General features: G+C 42.4%; 1 protein-coding gene across 2 annotated transcripts in view; it reads left to right on the top strand.

The window, feature by feature from the left end:
- The first annotated feature begins 10474 nt into the window (after positions 1-10474).
- Positions 10475-26146, top strand: part of CCNYL1 (cyclin Y like 1) — a 52396-nt gene continuing 36724 nt past the window's right edge. Inside the window, exons 1-2 of one of the 2 annotated variants that reach the window (XM_045033049.1) lie at positions 10475-10838; positions 24314-24388. In XM_045033049.1, the coding sequence (XP_044888984.1) occupies positions 10622-10838; positions 24314-24388 (292 nt within the window). In that variant the 5' untranslated portion in view covers positions 10475-10621. Of the gene's footprint in view, positions 10839-21674; positions 21823-24313; positions 24389-26146 lie in introns of those variants that run through there. The other variant, XM_045033050.1, reaches the window with a different exon arrangement.

Consider the following 26146-nt stretch of genomic DNA (forward strand, 5'->3'; position numbering starts at 1 on the left):
CCACAACCATTTGGGTAAAAACATCCAGTTATTTATGCTGCTTATTTCTTTCTTCTGTACAAGAACGTCAGTCCCTTCTGTGCTCCATTCTGCTGAATTATTGAAAAGTATCTTTGAAACAAACATTTTATACATAGATACTTTGCTATGAAAATTTCATCAAACAACTATGATTAGTTAGCAAAGAAAACAGACAAGGAAAGACAGTGACTTATTCTCCTTAAGCGCCACCCACAGTCACAGACAACGGGATGGTTCTGCTCAAATGTTCAGCAGTGAAATAATTAACAATTTTGACATTTACACATTCATCATTAGGTTTCAACTTTATCACACAAATAAGATGGATGGGCAGTTTACATTTCAGAGCTAAATTAATCTCTGTTGAGGCAAATGAGTAACACTCAGGATGAATTTGGCTCATTGTATCTGTCAGTCTGCAGATGCAAGAAGATAACCTCAATTTGATCTAATGCTATATTTGAAACCAGGGAGGCCAAAATCTTTGTTTCAAATGGAAGCTTAAGTTTTGCAGAAACTGAACAGAGAAGTGGCAGTTTGTCCTGCCTGTTTAGTCTGACTCCTGCAAAGCATTATTGGACATCGGAAAGGAATCCTATCTATGTGTTCCTTCACACTATCAGCTACAACAATACACACATGCACAATTGAATAACAGAGAGCTGTGCATGAACTGAAATGTAAGTGATTTCGGATTCCTCTGCAGAATAGTTTCCTTCAGTAATATTATATAAGTGCTGAAGCCTCACTTGCATAATTAGTCACACATAATCTCCACCTTGATGCAAATGCCTTGTTACAGAAGAAACTCTTCGCTTTTAATGGTATGATATATTCAATGATTCAAAGGTGTTGCAATTTTAAAAGATAACTTAATCTGAAGGCTTAATTAAGTAATGATAACAAGAAACAAAACAAATGAACACGTACTGGATATGAGCATGATACAGTAGGAGTTCCATGCAAACCTGATGTGCTGCAATACTTATGCATGTGCTGTCACTTAGATCACAAACTATGAACATGTTTACAGTGCTACTCTCCCCATTGTCCTCTCAACAGCAGCCACCACCAGCAGTCACCACCCCTTGTAATAAAAGACGTGCGAATCTCAAGATGTGAGGCTAAACATGACCGGCACCAGTTGGTACCCAAATGTTAACTTCTTCTCACAGCGCCAGGATCTGAATCAAATACCCCATGCCCCCACAAAAAAACTACTGCTGGTATCAAGGTTCAGCCCTATGGTCATTCCAAAAAGTGCTAGGAAAACTAACGTAGAGGGTTTGAGGTGGTGTAATGCATTCTACTGCCCCAGGCAGCTCTGTGTAAACTCAAAAGCTTGTCCTCTCTCACCAACAGAAGTTGGTCCAATAAAAGATATTACTTCACCCACCTTGTCTCTCTAATATCCTACAATGGCTACAAATACACTGCAAACATTAATTTGAATGGAAGTGAGCAACCCAAATTCCTTTGAGGATCTGGGCTTTGATCCCTCCCTGCCTCAGCATCTTACCTAATATAGGGATAATATTTCCTTTCTGCCAACTTTTCTTTGGTCTTATAAGCACTTCATGGTCTCTCAGTATGGCCCAGAGTTTCAAAAGTGCACTCAAATCTGGGGGCGAGGCACCTAAATACCTTTGAGGATACACGCCTATGTGTCTATACAGTGCTTAGCACAGCGGAGCCTTGATGTTAATTGGCATCTACATGATACTATAAGGTAAATAACAACACTTTCAAACCTGTGTGCTTCAAACTAGACTCCTAAATAAAAGTTTGGCTTCTTTTTAGAAAGTGCTGAAGTGCTTATAAAACAGATTGGAGAGAGTCCAGAGAAGAGCGACAAAAATGATTAAAGGTCTAGAAAACATGACCAGTGAGGGAAGATTGAAAAAAATTGGGTTTGTTTAGTCTGGAGAAGAGAAGACTGAGAGGGGACATGGTAACAGTTTTCAAGTATGTAAAAGGTTGTTACAAGGAGGAGGAAGAAAAAATATTCTTCTTAACCTCTGAGGATAGGACAAAGAGCAACGGGCTTAAATTGCAGCAAGGGAGGTTTAAGGTTGGACATTAGAAAAAACTTCCTGTCAGGGTGGTTAAGCACTGGAATAAATTGCCTAGGGAGGTGGTGGAATCTCCATCATTGGAGATTTTTAAGAGCAGGTTAGACAAACATCTGTCAGGAATGGACTAGATAATACTTAGTCCTGCCATGAGTGCAAGGGACTGGACTAGATGACCTCTCGAGGTCCCTTCCAGTTCTATGATTCTATGACTCTACCTGCAACTCCCATTGACTTTAATGGGATTTGTGGGTATTCAGCATTTCTAAAAGTTGCACCACATTCCACTTCTATTTAGGAACCTAAAAACAGATTTAGAAGCTTAAAAACTTTAGGCACCCAGCTTTGCAGTTTTATTTACAGATGCTATCTTATGTAATTGGAGAAGAAATTACAACAGAAACAAGCAGAGTCCTTAAAAAACACCATCCCCAGAAGCAACCTGCACCTGTGCAAAATTTTCCAATTAAAACAACCAGAATCCTAGGTTACAAACACAAATATCAAATACCATGCCTGCTGCATTGATTATATGTCTTTTCTCTTCTCTAAGCATTTTTAACCCTACACACCACTGATTGGCTGTAATCAAGTCTACATAATAACATCTTCAAGTGACTCAAAGCTGTTCTGAGGCTCATTTATAGCCCCTCCCCAGATGTGGGTGGTACTAGAGGTGAGCCAATGATGCAGTGAGGACTCTAACAGCACTGATTAATCAGGCTTAATAAAAGGGTTACTCCTGCAACGTTATTCCCTCCAGAAGAACTTTCACAACGACCTTCCACTGCCCATGCCAAAGTGCTGTAAAAGATTTGCCTCTTCCTCAGAGCAAAGGAAACTTTTAAACATGACTTGTAGCATCAACTCTTTTTTTCTGCTAGAGGATGGTAAGTCATAGAAGTGGTTCTACCGGTTCCCTGCCTCAGTTTACACACAATACAGCCAACTAGGCTTTATGCTTACCTGAGTTGACTAGAGATCACGTTTCCCTCGCAAGCATTTCAAAGAGTCGGGTGAGTCTACTAGCTGCACTTCGTTGTTCTGCTTAGCTACCCGCAAAATTAGTGTACTTAGGACAAACTGAAGGTAGGGTCAGAAGAGAGAAAGTCAAACCGAACCTCTGTATAGAGTTGTGTTTTGACATACTGTGGTTATCAATACAGCAACCTTTAAATTGCCCATAATAGCACTTTAGATTGCTGCTGAGACAACAGAGGTACTAATTTAATCTAAGACGGGGAGTAGCAGTCTGCCTTTGTGCTATCAAGCACAGGATGGTAGCCTTAGCTAGGCTATATTTACCAGTAGCCAAAAGTAGCATGGAGATGATAGAGAAGTGCAAATGTATGTGGTTACTGAAAATCTAGGCATGTGTGTTTCACTCACCCTCACTGATGAATGGTTAAATCAAGTCTTAATGAATAGGTCAGAAATTCATACTTCACCATTAACTACTGTTTTATTTCAGGCTCTTTCACTTAAATGGCCATGATCCTGCCTGCTATAATTTAATTGCGTTATTTGCCAGCTTCAGAAGAAAATCATTCTAGCCAACATTCTTGTCCTGGTGCTTGGTGGTGGATTTTCCAAACGGAAGATTTTCTTTCCCCAGAATGCCCGCTGTATGCCACAGGAAAATACACAAGTCTGCGCTTTTGTTTTCACTCGGCTATACAGGTTCAGCCTACCGATTCACTCTTTCTGTCTTGGCTCCTGTCCAAAGGATCCGTAGAATGCCCTGAGAGGAAGAGCAGAAATAGTCATCTGTGACAGCTGAGATACTTTCTAAGAAGGAATAGGATGAAGGAAGAGCACTCCTAAACTGGTGGATGTGTGAGAGAGGAGGTTGTGCATTGGGAAAGAGGGTGCGGATTCTACATCCAACGCTGGGCGAAGATGCCCCCTTAGTGTCAAGATCTCAGTAAGAATTTGCGAGACAAGAGTCTCTTAGCAATGGGAAGCACAGCGTAGATTTTTTTCCATGAGCCATTCTCCCCTTTCAGGAGTAAGGGCCACTACAAAGGAAGAGGAGGGGAGAGCATACAGAGTCCCTGTTGGTTCTGAAATAGCTTTTAGGAGCATCTCAATTCCTTGCTGCAATTAGTTTGGGTAAAAGTATACCCTAAATTTTTGGCATTTTTCAGGAGCCATTATTGAGACTGGAATGTCGGTAACTATGGTTTCAGCTACTGTATCTTTTTTTCTCTCCAGGAGACTTCCCCCCCCCCCCAGATTTCAGGAGAGAATGATTTTACACAGTGAAGCAAGGGTGTAAGGAAACAGCATTAATTATGTGGTTATGAACATTACTGCTGAGCTTATAAAGGGGGAGAGAGTGAATGAAAACATATAGAAATCAACAGAGAGAGCTAACCACATCAGGGACAGCGTGGGGATTCAAAATGTAAAAGACTCATCTGAGATGCAGGATTCTTTTCAACAGCCTGCCTGATTCTATGTGCGGAGCAGGCAGGCAGAGTGAAAAGACAGAATGACATGCTCTCATGTGTGCACAACCACAGCTGTTGGCTCTAATATTAGTCTGTCCAGCCTTGGCAGTCTTCATTTAATATGCATCCTACAAATTATTGTATAGAATAATTTGTAGGATGCATATCAAAGATATGTTTAGCACCTTGATGCTATGCACAATAGTCACTGAGCCAAATTCCTCCCTGGTATAACTCCTTTCACCTCCTTGGAGCTACTCCAGGGATGAATTTGTTCCATTATATTTTCATAGCTTAAAGGAATCATAGACATTAGAGACAGAAAGGGCCTATTAGAATATAGGCTGCTTCTCCTAACGTCGTTGTGACATGACAACTAGGTCCACCTCAGAATCCTGACCAATATTCAGAGGCTGCTTGAAGTTTGCCTGGTGACATAGGGCGGCATTTCCAGGCTTTTGAAAGTTGATCTCCCTTTTAGGAAAATTAAACCAATCACACCGCCTTCAACCTTAAACCCCTACCCAAGATGAGCCGTCAGAGTAGAATGCGCAGATCTACACAATATACTTGCTCTCCTTTCTTACATACTTTGCCAGAGACATACTTTAGGTGTCAACATTAGCTATCATTGTTAGCATTCATTGACATGCATGAGGACTTCTCACTTTTGAACTATTATGTCAGGCTCTCTGCAAACTCAGACATTCATGGCTGCATAGGTTACACTTGGATCAGATTTTCTCTGTAATCATAATAACAAGAGACTTACTTTTTTCTTTGTGAAAGCTGAGATTCTGGAGAGCAATGAAGAGGCCTCCCCGCATCCCTTTGGCTCTTGGGAGGGAGTATAGCCTACCCTTTGGAAAACACTGATTTAGGGCTTGCTCCTGCTCCCATAAGTTAATGAGATTCCTGCTCTTGGTTTTCACTGCTGTATGGCCAGACTCTGATAATCACAATATTGCCTATGTCATCACCTCAGCTGAATCAGTTTAAGTTGTCTCACAAATAGATATTTTCTGTGGGGCCAAAAAATATTGAGAAGTACATATCTAACCATAGGATGGCATGTTATAAAAGAAACCTAGCATGATCTAATCTTGATAAAGCATTCATTTTAATATTAACAATATCACATGGTGTCGTGAGAACAATCATGTAAATGCCACTTTTTAAGTTCACATTACATATTGATAAGAAAAGAATGTTCAATGAGTCTTCTCGTCTTTAGTGAGTGGCTGAAATTTGTTTGCAATATGATTAAAAATGGAAAAGTTTACTCTAATTTAGGGATATGGGGGTGTTTGAATCCAGGTGCTTATGCACTTCTTGTTTCAATCGCAGAGTCCCATTACTGGGCACTTTTAAATCAAGATTGGGTGTTTATTTTTTTAAAAGAGACGCTCTAGTTCACAAAGAACTATTTTGGGAAAGGTCTGTGGCTTGTGTCAGACAGGCGGTCAGACTAGGGCAGACCAGTGGTCCCTTCTGCCCTCGGAATCTATGAAACTATCTTAGTCTTGTGCAGTGTGGACTTGTGTGTTCAAATGACAAAATAAAATGTAATTCACAAAAGGTTAACTGAGCATTAGTGGTATGAATTTAAACTAACTATAGTCAAAAGGTAGAGTTCTCACAGCAATGTGGCACTAACCCACACCACCAGTGTTGTAAATAATGAGTATAGATTTAATTCCCTGATTAATAGAATTAGTAGTAACCCTCCCACTGTAGTATATTATAACTGTGGATCTGTAATAAAGTTATATTGACCTTTTATAGCTCAGCTCCTCGGCTGGTGTAAGCTGGCACACTTCAATGTAGCTATTTACAGCGGTTAAGGATTTAGGGTGAAATTGTAGTTTCAATTGTCCTATATATGCTGTGGGCCCAGACAGGTTAAAACAGTGTAGTAAAGGGATTCTGTATGTACTGGGCAATTCCTCTTTCATACAAATAGTCAAGAAAATATTGATTCCAATCCACTGGACTGCATAGTTGTGTGGCACTGGTTGGGTGTGAGTAGGTGACTAGTTGCTCTTTAGTGACTGTCAGACAGAGAATAAAAGGTCTACTAAGAGCAGCAACTATGGACATTTTCCTTTAGGTCAAGCGGTGGAGGCTTTTTGAGGCAGCACGACAATGGTTCAAATCTCATGTATATAGTAACCTGCTGGCAGCACATGAATTCATTATGCTGGAATTGATCATATTCAAACCCCCCGTTTATCATGTGAAACATGGAACAAGGTACATAATGTCCATATTTGTAGATCAAAAGTGACTTTTTTGTGGTGGGAACTGCCTGATTCATCGAGTTAGATCAAGCAGAAAATCGAAATAAGTAAGACAGTAGAAGAAAGAGACCTAGGGCTGGTGGTAACTTGTGATAGTAGATACACTGTATTGCTATTAGCAATGAGTCAATAGGCTGTTAAATTTCATAAATAAGGGAATAATGTTTCAATCAAAGATATAATGGTCCCTGTCCACAGGCCTGGGTAAGGAAACACGGATTAAAAATGGATATCCTGGTCCTGGAGAGAGTACAGAGGGTGACAGGTTTGATTCATGATCTGAAGGGTCTGGTTTATCAAGAAACAAAGCCTCCAGTGGTAAAACAACACTGCAATAAAAAACTTTCAGCACCGAGACGCAGAGCTTGGGTGGGTCATCTGACTTGGGCTCACGGGGCTCGGGCTGCAGGGCTAAAAAACTGCAGTGGAGACGTTCCGGCTCGAGCTGGAGCCTCAGCTCAGACTCTTCCCCATCGCGGGATCTCAGAGCCCAAGCTGCAGCGTGACCCTGAATGTCTACACTGCAATTTTATAGCCCCACTGTCTGATCCCCATGAGCCCGAGCCAGCTGCAGCTGTGCCGTGAGTTTTTATCACAGTATGAACATACCCCAAGAATTAACTTGATAAACTTGGGAAACAAACTGAAGACCCACCCCCCCATTTCTGTACCTAAAGATCTGGATATGACTTCTTATAGGATGAGAAGTATAATGTGCAGCCATACTTGGGGAATGTGGAAGGAAAGGGTTAAACACAACACTAGGAAAAGTGTTCTTCTCCTGGAGTTACTGACATGTGACACCGTTTGCTGTTTTGGGGTTCCCAGGGGATTGGAGTTTCCTTTTGGACTTTGAGCTTTATGAATAAGGCTGTAAAGGGAAACTGACTTCTGATTCGTCTCTTTTCTTCTTGCATCCTGCTCCCTTTGTAAAGAGCTTGTTGCAGAATGATTAAGATAAATCTATTCCATCTCCTTTGCAGCCTGATGCATCAAGCTCAAAATCCAGCAAGAAACTTCAGCCTCTGGGAGTTGTGCAAATCATACACTTCCACTTGCTAGTAACTGTGGGAGAAAACACCCACATCAATGTTGGTTCCCAGTTCCCATCTACCTCTATATATAGCTGTACTGATCCATCAGGCTTTTATGACTGGTACTCTATCATAGGGTGAGTCCTAATGATCAGCTGGGCTGGAGTCTGGTTAACCACTGTTCCTCACCTCTCTCATTCAGCTGTCTGTGTTTTAACCTGCAAAAAATGTTTTGCATCCCCAAACCTCAGTCTTGGCAAAGTGCCCTTTAAGACCATATTGAAACAGTGACTCGGGGGCCAGGATTAGTCTACATCAGTGGTTCTCAATCAGGGGTCTGCAAGCAGGTTTCAGGTGGTCCAATTTACTGCTTGTATTGAGGCAGGCAGGTGTTGCCTCTGCCCAAGCCCCACCGCCCCTGCCACCCAGGGCTAAAGCCCTCGGGCTTTGGCTTCAGCCTTGGGCAGTGGGGCTTGGGCTTCAGCCCCGCGCCCCAGCATGTCTAAGCCAGCCCTGGCCACCCCATTCAAAGGGGGTTGTGACCCACTTTGGGGTCCTGACCCACACTTTGAGAACCGCTGGTCTCCTCCAAACCACTCTTGTATTAAATGGCACATTTCTCTAGGGTAACATGCCTTTAGACTTTAACATGTTACACGGACATAGGTGGCACTAAAGTTTAGCAGAACTAGCATGCAGGTGAAAAACATAATTTATCAGTATGAGGGTTTAGCCCACATGTAAGACTAGGACTATATAAATCAGTAGGTTCCTATATTTATAACACTGTTAGCTCAGCTGGACTCTAGTCATATAGCATTTATATCTACCTTACGAAGAGAAGACATTATCTTGTTTCTAAAGTGATATGTTCATATATGCAAGATGCATCTTCAGTTGTTAGGATTACTATTACAAAATGGATATCAATTCCACTAATTTTTGGATACATGCCTGTGTTGTAGGGTCCTTTATTTCAATATATTCCTGCAAAAATCTTATTCTCTTAAATCTTTTGTGGTTTCATTCTTATCAGTATCTAGAGTTTTATACATTTTTTGTGGTGATACATTGCAGAGTCATGCATAGGCTGTACTTATCGTGAACTTTGACTGTGTCATGAGGTATCTTGCCTAGTAATCCATCTTCCCGAGGGTGTAATCTAACATTCCAAACCTCTGAGCAACTGTTAGATAGCTGCTATTTACAACAAACAAACAAAAAAACCCCAACATTTATTGGGGAAGGGTAGGTTTTTCCCTCCATCAACTGTATGCGTTTCCCCCTCCAAACCACACTGGTTTAAAAGTCGGATGGGAAATATTCAGTCCTGAATTGGTGATGGATTTATGGTTCCTTATCTCTTAAACCAACCCCATTAGGCATATGGATTTTCTCATGGGAATCCCGTTTCCCTACTGGGATACAGCACTTGTTTCTAGCCCAAGCAGCTTGGGAGACCTTATCTTACAATGTCAAAATTGTGACTTTAGATGAATTTAGAGCCCTCTTCTTCTGAACCCCATGCAGTTGGACTTCTGATACTTAAGGTTCCTGCTTTAGAGGTTGAGGGATAAATATATGAATTGCCACTAAAAATGTTTAAAAGTCACATTTTAAACATATAGATTTTTCCATAAAATGAACTTAGATTTGAAACTCAGTAGGACCATCTTTCTGGGTTGTGCATGTACACTGCATCCCAGAAGGGAACCCCACTCCCTGGCTGGGGCCTCTGCATGCTACTGTAATACAAATTAAAAAAAAATGTGTGCCATATAGGGAGTGCTATGCTACAAACATTTTTCTCAGCACTCATCTGGCACTGGCAGTTTGACCAACCCAGTCAGGCCGACAAAACCTCTCTATACCCCCCCCCCTTTGTGAGTGTACTGTGTATACATTCGATTTGGCCTCTTCTTGTCTACTATGAAAACTTCTACCTTGTGGGGAGAAGGGGAGAGCAGCACAAGGTGTGTCTGTGCAACACAGGCACCTGTGGACCCTAGGCAATTATTAAAACTGGATGAGCTGAACAGCTTTTAAGTCTGGCTGAGGCTAGACTATGTAAACTGATCTTGTCTGGGTGAAGTCACCTCAGATCCCCTCTACGCTAAGGCTCTAATCAGCATAAAAATGAGCTGTAAAACGCGCCCAGGCTCAGTGGGCCATAAGGGAACCATATGGACTGGCCTGGTTCAGTCCCCTCTGCTGCATCTTTCACCTCCATTCTGGCCGGCTGCAGTGCAGGGCCTGTCCCTGGAGGGGGCGGGGATTAGCCTCAGCAGCTGCTCGCAGCAGGGCTCAGCGTCCCCGGCCCAGTGGAGGTGTGTGGGATGGGGCAGGGGCAGGGCCAGGTCAGAAACGGCCCCACCCCGGGAAGCGACTAGTGTAGCCCGCAGCTGCCCCTGCCCTTCCCACGCCGCAGGAGAGTGTGGGGGAGGGGGAGGAGCAAGGATGGGAGAGGGGGGAGCAGGGGCTTCCCGGATCACGTGACGCGGCGGCCCCGGTCCGTTCTTGCCCTCTGATTGGCTGCCCGGCATCAGGTGACGGGCGGGGCGTTTCCCGGGGCTCCTGGGAAGGCGGCGGCGGCGGCGCTCGCGCTCCATGAGCCGTAGCTGAGGCAGCTGCCGGGTGCGTGGCGGGATGCGGCGCTGCGCCCGCCCGTAGCCCGGCTCGGCCCCCGCCTGGGAGCCGCGTAGCGGGGCCGGCGGCGGCGGCGGCGGCTCCGGCCGGGCCCCATGGGGAACACGGTCACCTGCTGCGTGTCGCCGGACGCCAGCCCCAAGCTCGGCCGGGCCCGCGCGGGGGGCGGCGGCGGCGGGGCCGCGCCGGGGACCGAGCGCCGGGCGGACGCTTACCAGGGAGCGGCGGCCGCGGCGGAGGCCGAGTCGGGGGACTCGGACCCTGGGGGCGGCCCCCACCTGCAGCACATCAGCGACCGGGAGTTCCCGGATGGTGAGCGGCGGAGCGAGGGGCCCGAGGAGGGGCCGGGGCCGGGGCCGGGGCCGGCCGGGGGGAGGCTCAGGATGGGGCGGGCCGGAGCGGACCGGACCTGGGGGATGGAGCGAGGGGGTGTCTGCCCTCGGGAGGCTGCATGTGGGTGCGCCCTGCTGAGGGGGGCAGACCGCGGGTACCGGCCTGGCCCTTGCGGTGTGATGGACCCGGCTTCACCCCGCTCCCGGAGGGAGCCCCCAGCACTGCGGTGGGAGGGGGTGATGCTGCCGCCGGATGAATCCCTCCCTTATTGGAGGCGCCCCCCCTCTTTCTTTGGGATGGGCCCCCATGGATACCCACCTCGGTCCAGGGGGTGCTGCCCAGCCGCCTCTCTCAGCCCTGCCCCGTCGATGGGCTGGCTGCGGGGAATGTGCTGGCGAGGCAAGATGCCGCATACAATCCTCTGCCCCTTGGGTGGATAAAGACGGAAGCAGCTTCTCATTTGGGCATGTAACTGCTTTTGAGGCGCTCTGAAGATCTGTGCTATAATTCGCATCTTAATTTTCTTTAGTGTTGCACTGCTTCCCTAGATGGTCTTCTGTAGATCATGATGTAGCTGAAACACAGATTCATTGGGTATTTGTAAATTTTATAATTTTTATAGATGGCTGGGTTTTCTTCATTTTCCAGAACAATTTATTTTTGGCTTGAAACTAAACAGAAATTTCAGGTCAAAGAACTTTTCTTAAGGAAGTTAGGGGAGGATCAGAAATAAGGCTTAGAATGGAAAACTACTGGCAAGCTTAAAGGGATGTTACTTGCTTGCAATCTGGTCAGTGTCTTAAAAAAAAGTTAAAAGTAGCTGTAGGTTCTACAGTTTAACCTGGAATTCACTGTCAAATTTTGTGGTTTCACAAGATTTTCCTCCTAGACTGTGTGTGGAAGCCCCACCCAAGCAGGAGAGATCAACTCAACAGACAAAACAATGAAACAGGCTGTAGACAAGCAATCTCTGTAGAGTTTTTCTTTAAATGTTAGCTGCCAATGGTAATATCAGTAAGTAAAACACTTCCAGGTGGAACTGCGTGTTTTACGTTGATGATACCCCTTTAACTTTAGAGTCCTAACTGATGTCATAACTTTTGTGGAGCTGACAATAGTTGCTGCATTCCCAATCTCTGTTTAGCTGAAAGGAGGAGGAGGATTGGAGGGTAAGGGGATTATAAATTATAAAGATTGTGTGTAATGTGACATCACCCTCGGAGGCAAGGACAATTTATAAACCATCCCCACAGGGAGCTAAATTACAGCAGTAGACTCATTGTGGTTCTGCACTTACTTCCCCATTGGCTCAAGGATTCCAGATGTTTCACTGCAGTCTGAACAGCAAACTTGGGTGTGCTTGTGAACATAATTGTTCTGTAGTGTTTCTAATCTCTCAACCGCACCTACCACCTAAGAAGACCTGACAGGGCCATGCTGTGGTGGGAATTGTTTAGACATCACCTGATGTCTTACTGGTGCTGCTGTGTGTGAGAACTTCAGTTCAAATGGTATTACACTCAATCTTTCACATTTCATGACTGTCTGCTTGACATCTTTAACTTCTGAGGCCTGTGCTCTCTGGTTTTCTGATACATTGGTTCTCTAGTACACTTGCCCCATATTCTAGGTAGGACTGACTCTGTTTTTAGATACCATAAAGGAGGGATTGACTCGGGGAGTCATTCCCATTTTTGTCTTTGCGCCCCCGGCCGACCTCAGCCAGGGGCACCCATGACAGCAGCAGACGGTACAGAACGACTGATAACCGTCATCTCATTGCCAATTTACAATGGCAGCAGACGGTACAGAACAGCTGATAACCGTCTCTGCTATCATGCAAAAGCAAATGAATGCTGCTGTGTAGTGCTGCAGTATCGCCTCTGTCAGCGGCATCCAGTACACATACAGTGACAGTGTCAAAAGGCAAAACAGGCTCCACGGTTGCCATGCTATGGCGTCTGCCAGGGCAATCCAGGGGAAAAGGGCGCAAAATGATTGTCTGCCGTTGCTTTCCCAGAGGAAGGATGAGTGACGACATTTACCCAGAACCACCCGCGACAATGATTTTTGCCCCATCAGGCACTGGGATCTCAACCCAGAATTCCAAGGGGCGGGGGAGACTGCGGGAACAGTGCAACGCTCTAGAAATCGACGCTAGCCTCGGACCATGGACGCACACCACCGAATTAATGTGCTTAGTCTGGCCGCGTGCACTTGACTTTATACAATCTGTTTTACAAAACCGGTTTATGTAAAATTGGAATAATCCCGTAGTGTAGACATACTCTCACTTGTATAAGAGAGCTTTGCCATCCCATTTCATGATAATAAGCACCGCCACTCTACAAAATACACATAGTTCAAAAGAAACAGCATGTTTGCCATCTGGTGTGTAGGATGCCTGCAATAACATTTAACATTGGTCTTCCATTCTTGTTCCTGAATTTTAGGGACACATTTTTGGCAGTCATTTAGAAACTGGCTGCAGAGGAGTGTGAGAAAACTGTCAGAAATGGAAGGTTTAAACATCTATGGTTCTGCACACAGGACCATATGGCATAGCTGTTTTTATAGAAATGAAACTAAATAGAATAGCCAACTTTCCAGATTTCCTCTGAGACAGCTGTGTAATGCAGCAATGGAAAAAGTCACATTTACAGTTTAGGAAAGGAAAATTCTAATCTTGCAAGAAACCGTTATGGAATCTCTGAACTATTTCTCTCCTAATTCTTTTTGGGTGGGAGTGGGTGGGTTAAATTCTCTAATAAAGATTCTAGTAATCTGATCAAAAATGCCTAAACTAAATAAAGCTGCTCAGTAATAAGGGCTGTGTTTGTCTGAATCTCTCAACTACGTAATCACTTCAGTTTTGATCCAGTGCTGAATAGCTATGGTAAGCTCAATTGTGAGTTCATCCCAATGTCAGAATTGGCCTTGGAGAAGGGATGCATTTAATTTTCTGGGTTTGCAGACCGTTATGACGGTACTGTACAATCAAAGGATAACATAGTAGCTATTTAACACAGATTGGCTTTGGGGTTGTGGAAATTTTTGATCTTGAGATTGGACATAATTCTAGAATTTGTGATAGGCACAAATTAGACAAGTTATAAGAGACTTTCAGAGGCATAGTTATTCATACAACATTGCTCTTAATTCATTTTTATGTTGCCTTTGGTAAATTAGGCCTCATTACAATAAATCACTGACTGTTTCCTATCTCTATTAATATTATTGTATGTCTTGGAGAAGCGACCAGCTTAACCATGAAAGTTATTTATTTCCAGCTAATAACCATAGGGGAGCCAAACAAACAAAACAGTTATAAACAAATTTAAGTTACTTTTAATATTATAAAAGTCAGGTTTAGAAAACTATAACTGATCACCCAAGTCCGGGTCAGAAGGCTCTATCTAGAGAGAGAGCTGAGTTCTCACCACTCCATGAAGCTTGAATCCATCGGGGTTCCCAGATGGTGGTGGTAGCTGAGGGTCCAGAGTGCTGGAGACAGGCAGAGCCCCCAGCATGATCAGTCAGGAGAAGATAAACTCCCAATGGAACTGATGCAGATGTTGGATACAGGCATCAGAGCATCCACATAAGCGTGGGTAGGGGTTTTTTGTAGGGAAAGAACAATGGTTTTGTTTATTGGGTAAACTGATGGCCGAAGGGAGTATACCAAAGTTGTTTTGTTCAGGCTAGACAATAGGAGCTGATCATTCCTGGCTATGGGCAGTGTTCCTTCATGGGAGCTCACAGTGCAGTTAGGCAGCATCAGTATTTTGGATACCAATAAAGGATTTATTACTAGAATTGGTCTGATAACTACTGAGCAGGGTGTGTGCAGGTGTGGGTTCATTAACATCTGGAGCAGAGATCCCCCATCATGCACTGCTTCCCTGCTTTTCTGGTCCCATAGTTCAGTGTGATTCTTGCCTTGGAATCTCTGTTCTCCATTCTGTATGCTAATAGGCATGCCTCCCTATCCCATCTTTGATGCAGATGAGGCTAGGGGAGGTTCCTTGTCACCCTAGTCCGGAGGGGTTTAGATGCATCTCCCACTGCCTTTTTTCATTGCTTTTTGTAAGTCTTTCTTCTGATTGGCTTTGGTTCAAGCAGAGGCTGGGGGTGGGAGGGGGGTGCTTTCGTGAGTCAGACAAATTGGATACTGCACCCTGGTTCCCCAAGAACACAGAGGTAACACTAGTGTCTGAAAGTGATGATAGAGACATCTTGCTCAATTTCTGGCTTGAACAGAATTCTCTCTGAAGTGCTCTTTGAGTGGGGATGATGACAATAAAGCAGGGATTACACTTTAAATTCATACTTTAACTCTCTCGCCTTTGTTTTGCTGAAATTGAATGTTTCAGTGACAACAGGAACTTGACAGTTAACAGCTGAGGCTTAGCACTGTTAACCTGTTTGCAATGGAGTATGGTGCTGATGTGTGCCTGTATCTTAAACTGGAAATGGTCCCCAGTTTACCAGCATAGTATCTTAACAGCACGTTTTAAGCTATTGTTGATTTGATGGATAAACCAAGATTTGATGCTTAGGAAAAGACAGTGCTCAAACTACACTGCATAAATCCAAACCATTTAGGATCTATTTTTGTTGTCGAAGAAACATCTTCACTCCAATTGTAATTTCAGTTACATATTCAGTGAATATGTACAGCTGAATAAATCCCTAATATTTTTGTTACCACAAATTGGCCTATCCTATATTCAAGATTGAATTACAGTAAGTCAGTTTGTGATTAGCATCTATTAAAAACTGTACTGATGACACATTCTACAGCTCATTGGACTTCAATATGAATACTCATTAAATTTAGTCATTTAAAAAGTTCCTGTACTTATTGCAGGCTGATGGTTTACGGTCCTGATCTGAGGTCAATTGATTCACATCCTCCTAGGGAGGACAGTATGGTGCACTGTCCCAGCAAGGTTTGTTAATAGCACTACATGCATTACATGAATCAAATCCATGTGAGAAATACTACATGTATCAAATCTGAATTCCAAACAAGTCAGTACCTTTGCAGGATATATGTGGGGAAGAGAGGAAGCTGAACAGAAGAGGAAAAGAAATGAGAGGTAGAGCTGACGTAACCAGCACTGGGTTGAACTAAGAACTGGGATAACCAGGAATGGGGAAGAGAGCCAGGCAAGATTAGGAGAGGCACCAGGTGGGGTGAAATAACCACTTGCGGTTAAGATAAAGAAGATCAGGGCTAAAAAAGAATGGAAAAACATAGGCTTCACTTCTCTCTCCCCTTCACTATCTGTCTAGGATGAGAACCTTACTACTGGAATACAGCACAGTACTTGGTTCTTGTTTTGACAAACGTGTCATCCTATTTTCTTCCCCTTTGACTAGTTAGATAAATTATTCTAATACTGACAAAGTCCCATTCAAAAGATGAAGGCTCTGCAGAGGAGTGCAGAAGCAGTCGCCTATCCTAGAGGAAGGCATAATCTGTGAAGACTTTCTGTTTTTACGTAGTTATCTAACCAATGATGAATATACAGTGCAATAATATATTGACTAACTATAGTCTATCCGCAAATCTTCATTTCAGATATCTAAGCCCTATTCCATTTTATAGAATAACATGTCAAATAGCCTAAAGTGTGTAGGTGTTTTGCTCTTTTTGATCTTGGTAAAATTATTTTTGGTTTAGCTTGCAAACAGACTTTGATGCAAGGAGTCAGCTTTTCCCCATGATGGAAACTGCTTGCATCAAAGGCTTAACCAGTTTATATTGTGTCTTATTTTGTGGCTCGTTGTATTTGAAGATCAGTAGTGAAAGAAATGGTGCATTCAGTTGTCTGCTGAGGTAAAAGATGAAGTTGCTGGTGGAAGACAAGCTTTGCTTGACACAATCACAATCTGTTTTTGTTTTGTTTGTCTTGTCCCTTTTGTGCTATTCAGGCTTGCTGTCCTGTTTGCATTCTGGGTTTTATCCTTATGATCTTCTTGCTCGTCTCTTTAATCTCTCTCTCTTGTGATCTTCTATTTTCCACAGAATTACAAATGGTATAACATCTTCACACACACCTGCAGCATGTTTGTTCAATTCTTGACTCCCTACGTTACCTAAAATGCATCTTCCTGGTAGTAGGTTCAGTAGAACCTCAGAGTTACGAACGGACCAATCAACCACACACCTTATTTGGACCTGGAAGTACACAATCCAGCAGCAGCAGTATAGTACTGTCTTAAATGTAAACTACTGGGGGGGGGGAGGGGAAGGGAAAGCAACATTTTTCTTCTGAACAGTAAAGTTTCAAAACTGTATTAAGTCAATGTTCAGTTGTAAACTTTTGGAAAAAAAAACCCATAACGTTTTGTTCAGTGTTACAGACATGTCAGTTACGAATAACCTTCCTTTCCAAGGTGCTCGTAACTCTAAGGTTCTGTTGTAGTTGACACCTGATCAGAGGTCAACTTGATGAGTTCCCATTGGATAGGTGGAAATGAGGGGGTGGATCAAAATGTCTTCCCCATGAATGTACTGTATCCATGTGGTAGTTGACCATGAAGAAGAAAAACACCAGTGTTGTGTACCCCATTTTATTTCTTCCATGCTTAGATGCTACTAGTAACCAAAGAATCTCTTGTTCTCCTCTCCATTTTTCCTCCATTAAATTCTGCAAATAATTCCGTAACCATGGAATCTTATGGCATGGTAATCAGTCTGTGGCTTGTATCTACACTTCCAGTTCATGAAAAGCTAAGTGTAGTTCATATGGAAAGGCAACTTATTTTATTAATTTATGATAGCATGATCCCACAGGGCAGTGGAGCTGCTATGTGGAACTCTTTTCTTGGCTATAAAAATTCCGAGAAAGATTGCTTTCCATGTAACTTTGGAAATGCTAGATAAAATATTCAACAATAAGAGCATATACAGTAGCTTGGTTTGATGAAACTTACAAAATAAAGGAAATTCAGGATTAAATTTCAACTCTCTACTTCGTCCAAATATTGAATTCCTCTCATCTTAAATGAGACTGACTTCTTTTAATTTTTATTGTTGTTGTAAAGTATTGACCCTGCTGCAGAAAGGGTGTGTGGGGGGGGAATGGGAACAGATGCAGATGGCAACTGAAAAGTGCAAAAGAGTGGGAAGAGAAAAATCACTGGAATAAACTTCAAAATTTAAAGTAGAAGGAGCTTTTAAAATAGCATTTCGGGTCTGCCCCTCACCCTGAGTCCCTTGCCATGAGAGTCCCTTTCCTTTTTTGCCTTGTTTAGGCAGCTTTTGTCTTGCTTTTCCCTGCTCAGGTCTCATGCCCAGAAGCAGCAGGGGGAAGGTGGCTAAGATTATCCATGGATATCTCGGAACCTGCTTGGAGCCTACAGTGGTTTCATGCTGAAAGAGCTGGCTAATGGGAAGTGGATGGGGACCGTGAGGCTTTTTGCTGCTGGATGTGGGAGCTAACTTCAGGCCTTCGACAGCACTTCCTTTAGTAGCTGGGAAGAACAGGGAGGTGGGTCTGGGAGTGTGGGGCAGAACATTTAGTGTGAAATTGGAGCTGAGATCTCCGATACACATCACTCGCCTTAGAACTCTAACTAAAACTATTTCTTTTTATGGTTCTGAGGTAACTTTTTTCATTTTATTCCTTATCCGTACAAATGGAACTGAGAATATGAAAAAATATTGTATAGAAATAGATATACAAAGTGAAATAAAACACTGTTTTCAGTGTCCATAAGGAAGATAAACTGAAAACTCACATCAGAAAGAAGGTGGTGACTGCGCTCAGAGAACTCGCTTAGCGTAAATTCAAGCATACAGTAAAGCAAGAATACTAAAATTAATAAGATCAAAAGCGTGGATTGATACAAATTAGGATTTTTAGATTTAAAAAAATCCCAATTTGAGCTTAATAAAATTTTGTTGAGTTGTTAATGAAACATACTGATGTACAGAACTGCCTTCCACTGTTGGAATTCTTATAAGACTTTTTTTTACTGTTTTTATGCAACATTATACATAATATTGGCTTAGTTTCAGTTGTGATAGGAGTAAACCCTTTACACTGTTGAAACTGAGCAGCCCTTACAAAATTTAAAAAAAAAAATTAAACTAAAAATTACATTTTTATCGAACCTCTTACAAAACAAAATGTTAAAGGCTGAGCAGTTAGGCTACCAATAACCAAAACTACTATGAAGAGAGAATTTGAATTGGTGCCTGAAGTGACCTTTTAAAAGGAAATTTGAAAAGTCCTCTAGTAACTTTTATAAAAGCCCGAGCCTCATATTTTCAGCATTTAAAATTCTTACTGAGGGAAGGTATTGTTGCATTTTTACTTCACTGTTTAAACTGAAGTTAAAAAACAAACAAACCCACAACCTTCCTATAATCAGATGGCCTACTATGCAAATTAGTACCTAATACACTGCATTATTTTAATTTTATCTATAGAGACTAGATGAAATCTGACCTGCCAGATTATTGGTCCATCAATTCTGGTAAATTTCTGGTAATAGTTAACACTTGACTTCCTTGTGAAACATTCCCTGTAGTACACCCAGCAAACTGTATATGAAGAGACAGTGAGGAAATGCCTTTCTTACCGTTGGAATGATCCGTTTTGGCTGAGAAGCCTGAGATATGGCTACCCATACTTTAATGTGCAAAAATATGTTGTTAAATTTAAAAATTTGTAACTTTCTAAAAATTCCAGGGTCTATTTTAACTTGTGCTAATGAATGCCAAATGCTGAGCAAATGCAAGAGGTTGGTGCAAACAGGGAGGAAAAAGTAGACAGTTTAAAGTTGGTTTTCTACCCATCCAATTAAATGTCACATTGAGTTTGTATTAAATTTTCTAATTGCTGTATTAAAATGTGGTCCATTTGTCACATCTTATTTCATCTTGGTTTCCATTTTCCTTCCCTCCCCCAGATACAAAATGTTGAGGATGTCTCTTTCTCCTTCTATAAATTTTGTAATTGGTTTTATTTTTCCCTCTGGAATTCTTGGTCCCTTTCACATTCTGACTCTGCCCACCCAAAATCGTTTTGCTACTGCACACACAGCTTCAGGTGATGGAATCCTGTTCAATTTCTCTCAATCCCTGAAAGGCCTGATTAGTGCATGTGGTGGAATGGGCATGTATTTTGTTTTAGGTTCCTTAGCAGGGGGCTAAGAGTTAAATTGATTAGGACTTTGTTGGTTTTGCTGTGAAGGAGATTGAGTACCACAGGGACTTCTGAAAATGCAAAACCTTTAATACCACATCCAGTGTCAATCCATGAAGAGTATTCAAATACTTTGCAATATCCTTATTTATTTCATCATTCTTTCATACAAAAAGCAATTTCCCTTTGTATTTATTTATCATCTGAAGTCCTAGTCCTTGGAGATTATCACTTCTTCAGCAGTGACCAATGATGTATTTCTTTGATGTTGAAAATAGGATTGGACTTTCAATGGAGAATGAACTGGTAGGAGTTTTAAAGATCCTGCTCTTATGCAAGTCTTGGTTTAAAGTTTTCTTACTCAGCAGACCTATTGTATTCAGATCCATATTAGTTTACTTTAGTTGCTAAAATGCAGTAATATCGCTTCCCCCCCTCCTCCGGGGTCATTCTGGCACTGGGAGGTTGAGTTGGATTCAGTTTCCTGTGAATTGACTGCGGAATGGTTTACTAAGGGTATGGCTACACTTGCAGGTGTGCAGCGCTGGGAGTTACAACTGTCTTCGTACAGCTGTGTAGGGAAAGCGCTGGTGTGTGGCTACACTCACAGCTACCAGCGCTGCAGTGTGGCCACATTTGCAGCGCTGTTGGGAGTGATGCATTATGGGCAGCTATCCCAGTGTTCAAGTGGCAGCAACGGGGGGGAGGGATAGCTCAGTGGTTTGGGCATTGGCCTGCTAAACCCAGGGTTGTGAGTTCAATCCTTGAGGGGGCCATTTAGGGAACAGGGGTTTAAAAAAAAAACAAACCAGGGGATTTGTCCTGCTTTGAGCAGGGGGTTGGACTAGATGACCTCCTGAGGTCCCTTCTAACCCTGATATTCTATGATTCTATGAACGTGCTTTTCAAAAGAGGGGGGTGGGGTGGAGTGTGACAGGGAGCAGGGGAGAGAGAGAGTGGATTTTTGGAGCTGACACTGTGTATCAGCTCCCTGCCTTGCAAAATCTGAAAATTTCCCCGACCCCTCATTTACTCTTAACTGCAAACAGCCTGCAGACCAGATAAGCAGCTGCTCCAACGGACTACCTTTCTCCCCCCTGCCCCCGTTGTTTCTATCCTCAAGCAAACACTCATCCCCCTGCCTGTCTCATTCACAGCAAGGTAGTGGGTTATCTCAGTTGATTGTTCACAGTCAGTTACAGATTGATCATGGCAAACAGGAGCTGTGTTTGTTTTTTAGATAAGCAGCTCCTGGAGCCCCAAATTCACAACAAAACAAAGAGAGGCAGCATAACAAAACAAAGAGTAATTTAGTTAAATGCATTCTGGGATATCTCCTAATACCCTGGAGGCCAATAACAGCACTGGTGTGTGGCCACACTTTACGAGCAGCGCTGCAGCACCAGTGCTGCAATCGTTATACCCCAAGCAGACCCAGGTGTACAGCCAGTGCTGCAGCCAGGGAGTTGCAGTGTTGGATGTGCCCTGCAGGTGTGGACAGTTACTAATTGCAGTGCTGGAAAGCCTCCACCAGTGCTGCAACTCTCAAGTGTAGCCATACCCATAGTTCCTGTGCAAATCATTGAAAACGGCACTAAGGGTTTAATTTGAAGACTCTGTGGCATAAGTATAACTGAGAGCATAACTTGGCTTGCAGCATCTTTATTACTGGTGCTGATGCATGGAAGACAAAGCGCTCACCTGGATTTTCAGTTTGTGTGTTGAATTTGCAGGGCTTGTGATTCTTCATGTTAGAAGTAAATGGAGCACATTTGGTGTGGAAACTGGACCCCACAGTGGTTAGTCACTCTGGACATAAATGCACTAAAATGGTTTGAAGGAAATGGATCATGAAACACCACTTTATCTTCATTCATAACTGTGATAGGGAATAACAAACTTTCGACTTTCTGAACCATATTGGCATAAATATAAGTCTGTCTTAATTTTTATTGGGGGTGTTAAATAGCGTGGATCTTCCTGTTCTGGTAGATGGTGAAATAAGGACAGTGCAGCCATTAATCAAAGTGTCTGATTGCTTGGCTAGGGAAGAAATCCAGCCCAGAACAAAGAAAAGAAATGATTTTATGACTTAAATTGTTTAAGTATGTGCTGTAGCACAATGTTAGTGCTTTGAGTAATCCTGCTGTCCAATGAAGCAACGGATGATGATAATGCTACCATAGGAAATGCAATATTTTAGTGTTCTCCTGCAATGAGTTCACTTGCTATAAAACTGTTATGGAGACTATTTTTTAGGTAAGAGTGACATCTTGTCTGTCAGCTGCATTCTAACTCATGAATATAGCTAGGATAATGCAGTTAAGCACCTCTGCCTTCTTAGTATGTAGAGGTGCTGAGTAAAAGTAAAAACTGAGTGCTGGCCTGGTGGTGTAGCGAGAACATAAGATCTCGAGTTGTGAGCTGGTAAAGGATGATTGCTTTTAGAAGTAATGTGATTTTTCTGGTGGGGGTGCGGAGTTGCATATTAGCATCAGCACATGGAACAGCAGCACTGGTGTTTGCAGAGATTACTGTTGGCTTGCCTTTCAGACTACAGCCATTGTGGGGAAGATGCTCATAGATGGAAGTGTTGTAGAATAATGTAGTGTGATCAGAAACCTACTTTAGTTCCATGCCACTTTATCTGAGCAAGGTGATGTAATAATTTGACAAGCTGGGGCACTTTGTGAATAAATGTCATTTTCCAAGGAGAAGTAAAGGAATGGGAAGAGAGGTTTTTTTGTTTGGGTTTTTTTGTGTGTGCGCTAAATTGTGTATTTTGCTTCTGATTTCAGGACGAAATGTCTTAGTAACGTTGTAGTTACTATGGTTGTGATTGTACGCTGCAGTGACTTGATTTCACAGTTGTCTGGGAGCTTTCTTTTCTCCACTCCACTTCAAATTGTGGGCTTGATTGAAACAATTATTATGGGGAGACTGAGTGTTTTGACTTCTGCTGGACTGGTAGCCAATAAAACTAAGTTCACTTTTTCCCCTCCCTGTAATTCAATTAAAAAAAAAAAAAAGCCCCACCAGAACATACATGAATTGGATCATGAGGTATAGATTGGTATTTCTGCATGAATCCCTCAGAACAGCTGTTCCACCTTTCATAAACCTAGTGCCATCTTGATATTAGCATGATGTTTACAACCCCTTCAGTACTATAACTTTTCTACGCACTGTGTCTGTCTCAGTCTAAGTGAGTTGTAGATTCTTTTCTGATGTCTTTGATTCATCATGGCAAGAGACTAAAGCAACCTTAATTCTGACATTTCTTTACTTGACTACTTAACCTACATCGGTGTTTCATAGCTTAGTTGGAATTTTAGTGAGCAGGCTCTCAAGTGCTCGTTTCTGAGTGGGTAAGATTTTTAAAAGTGCTCTCCCCTTCCGTCTCAAATATTTGTAAACTTTTCCTGATTACCTAAAATGCATCTAATTAAGTTTTATAAGATAAGTTTTCCACTAGTGCAGGCAGAGATGTAGTTTAAAAGCCAAACTGCTTTTTAAGTATTTATCCCAGTTAGTGAAACGGCTTTTAAAGCCAGGGTAGCTTGTCCACATGGTATTCTGGGCATAGCTTCTGTAAAGGCTGGACTAGTGATGAGATTAAAATCAAACACTTTGAGACTCAAGTGAGGCTTGAGCATGCTTATAGCTAAGTAGAACCTACTTTGAAACAGATGTAAACCACCCTAGTGGGAGGCAGTATAGTGTAGTGAAACAAGTCCCAAATGGAAACCAGGCTGGCTGGGAAGGGGGTGAGAGAGCAAGAGGGATCTGACAACAGCAAGTACCTGTCCTGGGATGGGGGAATTCCTAAAGTAGGGGATAACAGGAGGCTGCTTCTTAGCCCGTGTGATAGCACCAGCAAGAGGTGGCAGATCTTGCTACTTCTCAGGACTGATGCTATTTGCATATCTCAGGCAGCTTTTCTTTGTGGGAAAGGAAACTTTAGTAAAGTGAAAAATAACCTGTTTACTTATTGAGACCATTTTTTGTCCTCTTCCCTAAATAACTTGGTTTGTAAATTGTACCTCCATTTGCTTATAGTTTTAAAACTGGTAGTGTAGACTGGATTTTTGTTTGGGACGTTAAGCTAAAAAGCCAGGATTTTAACACTGGCTCGTTGATTTGAAAGCTGATACAGCTCTCCAAGAGTCGGACAGCCTTCAGAATGTTCCCTTCAGCCTCATCAGTAGGACCATGGAGGGGTAGCGAGGGTGACTTTCTTCTCTGACCACCCCAAACTGAAATGCCATCTCTTTGTCCTTTGTCTTTCAGATTTAGCCTTGGAATCAAATCCATCTGACCATCCCAGAGCAAGCACAATTTTCCTGAGCAAGTCCCAAACAGATGGTAAGCGAATGCTTGTTTCACTTTTTGAAAGGGGGTGGGAGAGCAGTGAACAATAACTGGATATTTGATCTGCGGTTCAAGCTGAGTCATAGAAACATAAGTTGCCTTTGTGTTTAACCTGGGTCACAGTAAGGAGTTACTAGCTTAAAAATTTGCAGCTCTTCATAGTAATGTTTTCATAGGCTGTTTTATTATGACCGTGCCATTTGTGCTTTATAGGTATCAAATATCAGCAGATTCAAACTTCTTGATTCTAGTAGTCTGAGAGAACAGGTTTGCCTTACCTCACTTTGGTATTTAGCTGCAGAAGACAGTTGTCTTATGACCAGGGCTTGAAAAAATCCTTGTGCTAGTGGGAAGCTTGTCCCGATGAATGGTGGGCCGAAGCCATGAATTCTGTAAGGGACACTGTCCATTTGAATTCTGTTCACTTTTGTAAGCGTTAAGTAGTTTCAGAAAGCACACCTAGTCTTGAGCTCTCCCTTAAACACATGAATAGATTTACTAACTTAAAAAAATTCCCCTTTTCTGTAAAAGACCCACACATTGGAAACTGACTATTCAGGGTAAACAGTGAAGCTGTCTGATCACAAAAGGCTGTTGAATGCACAAGCTAAACAAACTGAAATAAAGGAGAAATATATTTTCATCTTTCAGTTATAGAAATCTGTTATTTGTAATGATAGTAGTGTTTTAAACTGATTGGTCCCTTAAGGTTGAGTTCTTTTCTTTTAAAGTTTCTAACCCTTATTTGGAATGTTATCTTTGCAACCATAAGAATTAAGGACCTATTTGCCTTGACAAAAAGCTTCAGTGTGGCTGCTGCTTGCTTATAGTTTTGCCAAAGAACAGTAGAGTTAAATTGACAAATCTGTAAGTTTCAGAGCTGCTATTCAGAATCCCCCTTCTAGGGAGATTCAGTAATGTCAGCATCATGATTATGCTGCTTGGGAAATCTGTAAGCGATAGAGGTGGGCACTGAAGTTATACATGGGAAGGATGACTCCACCTAGCTCCCACCCTACCAAAAAGCCCCCCGCAAAAGAGGTAGAGGTTGAGGCAGCTGTAGAGATGAAGTTGAAAATATTAGAACTTAGTAACGAAATGCCACTTTAAACTGTATCAGAAAACTTGACACATTTGGGAATGTGATTTACTTGTTCAGTATGCAGTTTTTAAGCCATGCCAGAAATATGTTAAACTATACGAAAGTCCTGCTGGCGGAGGCTCAGTCTTAAACGTGGGTCTGACATGTTCAGTATTCCTTGGAACTGATGTATAAACATTACTTTTAGAAAAGTAGTATCGATCTGTTAAGGATTAGTAACTGTTAGCGCTACGGTGGACAGGACTTTTCCATGAGTAGAAGATGCAGAACCTTTTATTTAGACTGCTTTATTTCTGAACATTTTGCCAGGTCAATAAAATCAATGATTTCTACTTTGAGACATTAACACTTATCCGGGCCAGCAGTTCTTGTTTGTTTGAAAGTGGTAGTTTCTATACAGACAGGTAGGAGGACAGTCTCTGCTTTCAGGAACTAGCAATCCGTAAAGTCAAAGGTTGAAGGTTTGGAAAGAGAGTACAGTCTACAAGCCGATAGCCAGACTGCTCATTATTTTTCAGCTTGTTCTGTACATATAAATATCCCCAACTGCTCCCTATGCTTAGCTAGTTTTAGTTCTGCTTACTGCTGCTACTTTATAGTTGGCTTTTAATCCTTATTGTATTTTTAAAAAGACCAACACAGTATCATGA

This window comes from Mauremys mutica, chromosome 10 (genome assembly GCF_020497125.1).
Source record: "Mauremys mutica isolate MM-2020 ecotype Southern chromosome 10, ASM2049712v1, whole genome shotgun sequence".
In the NCBI taxonomy this organism is placed as follows: Eukaryota; Metazoa; Chordata; order Testudines; family Geoemydidae; genus Mauremys; species Mauremys mutica.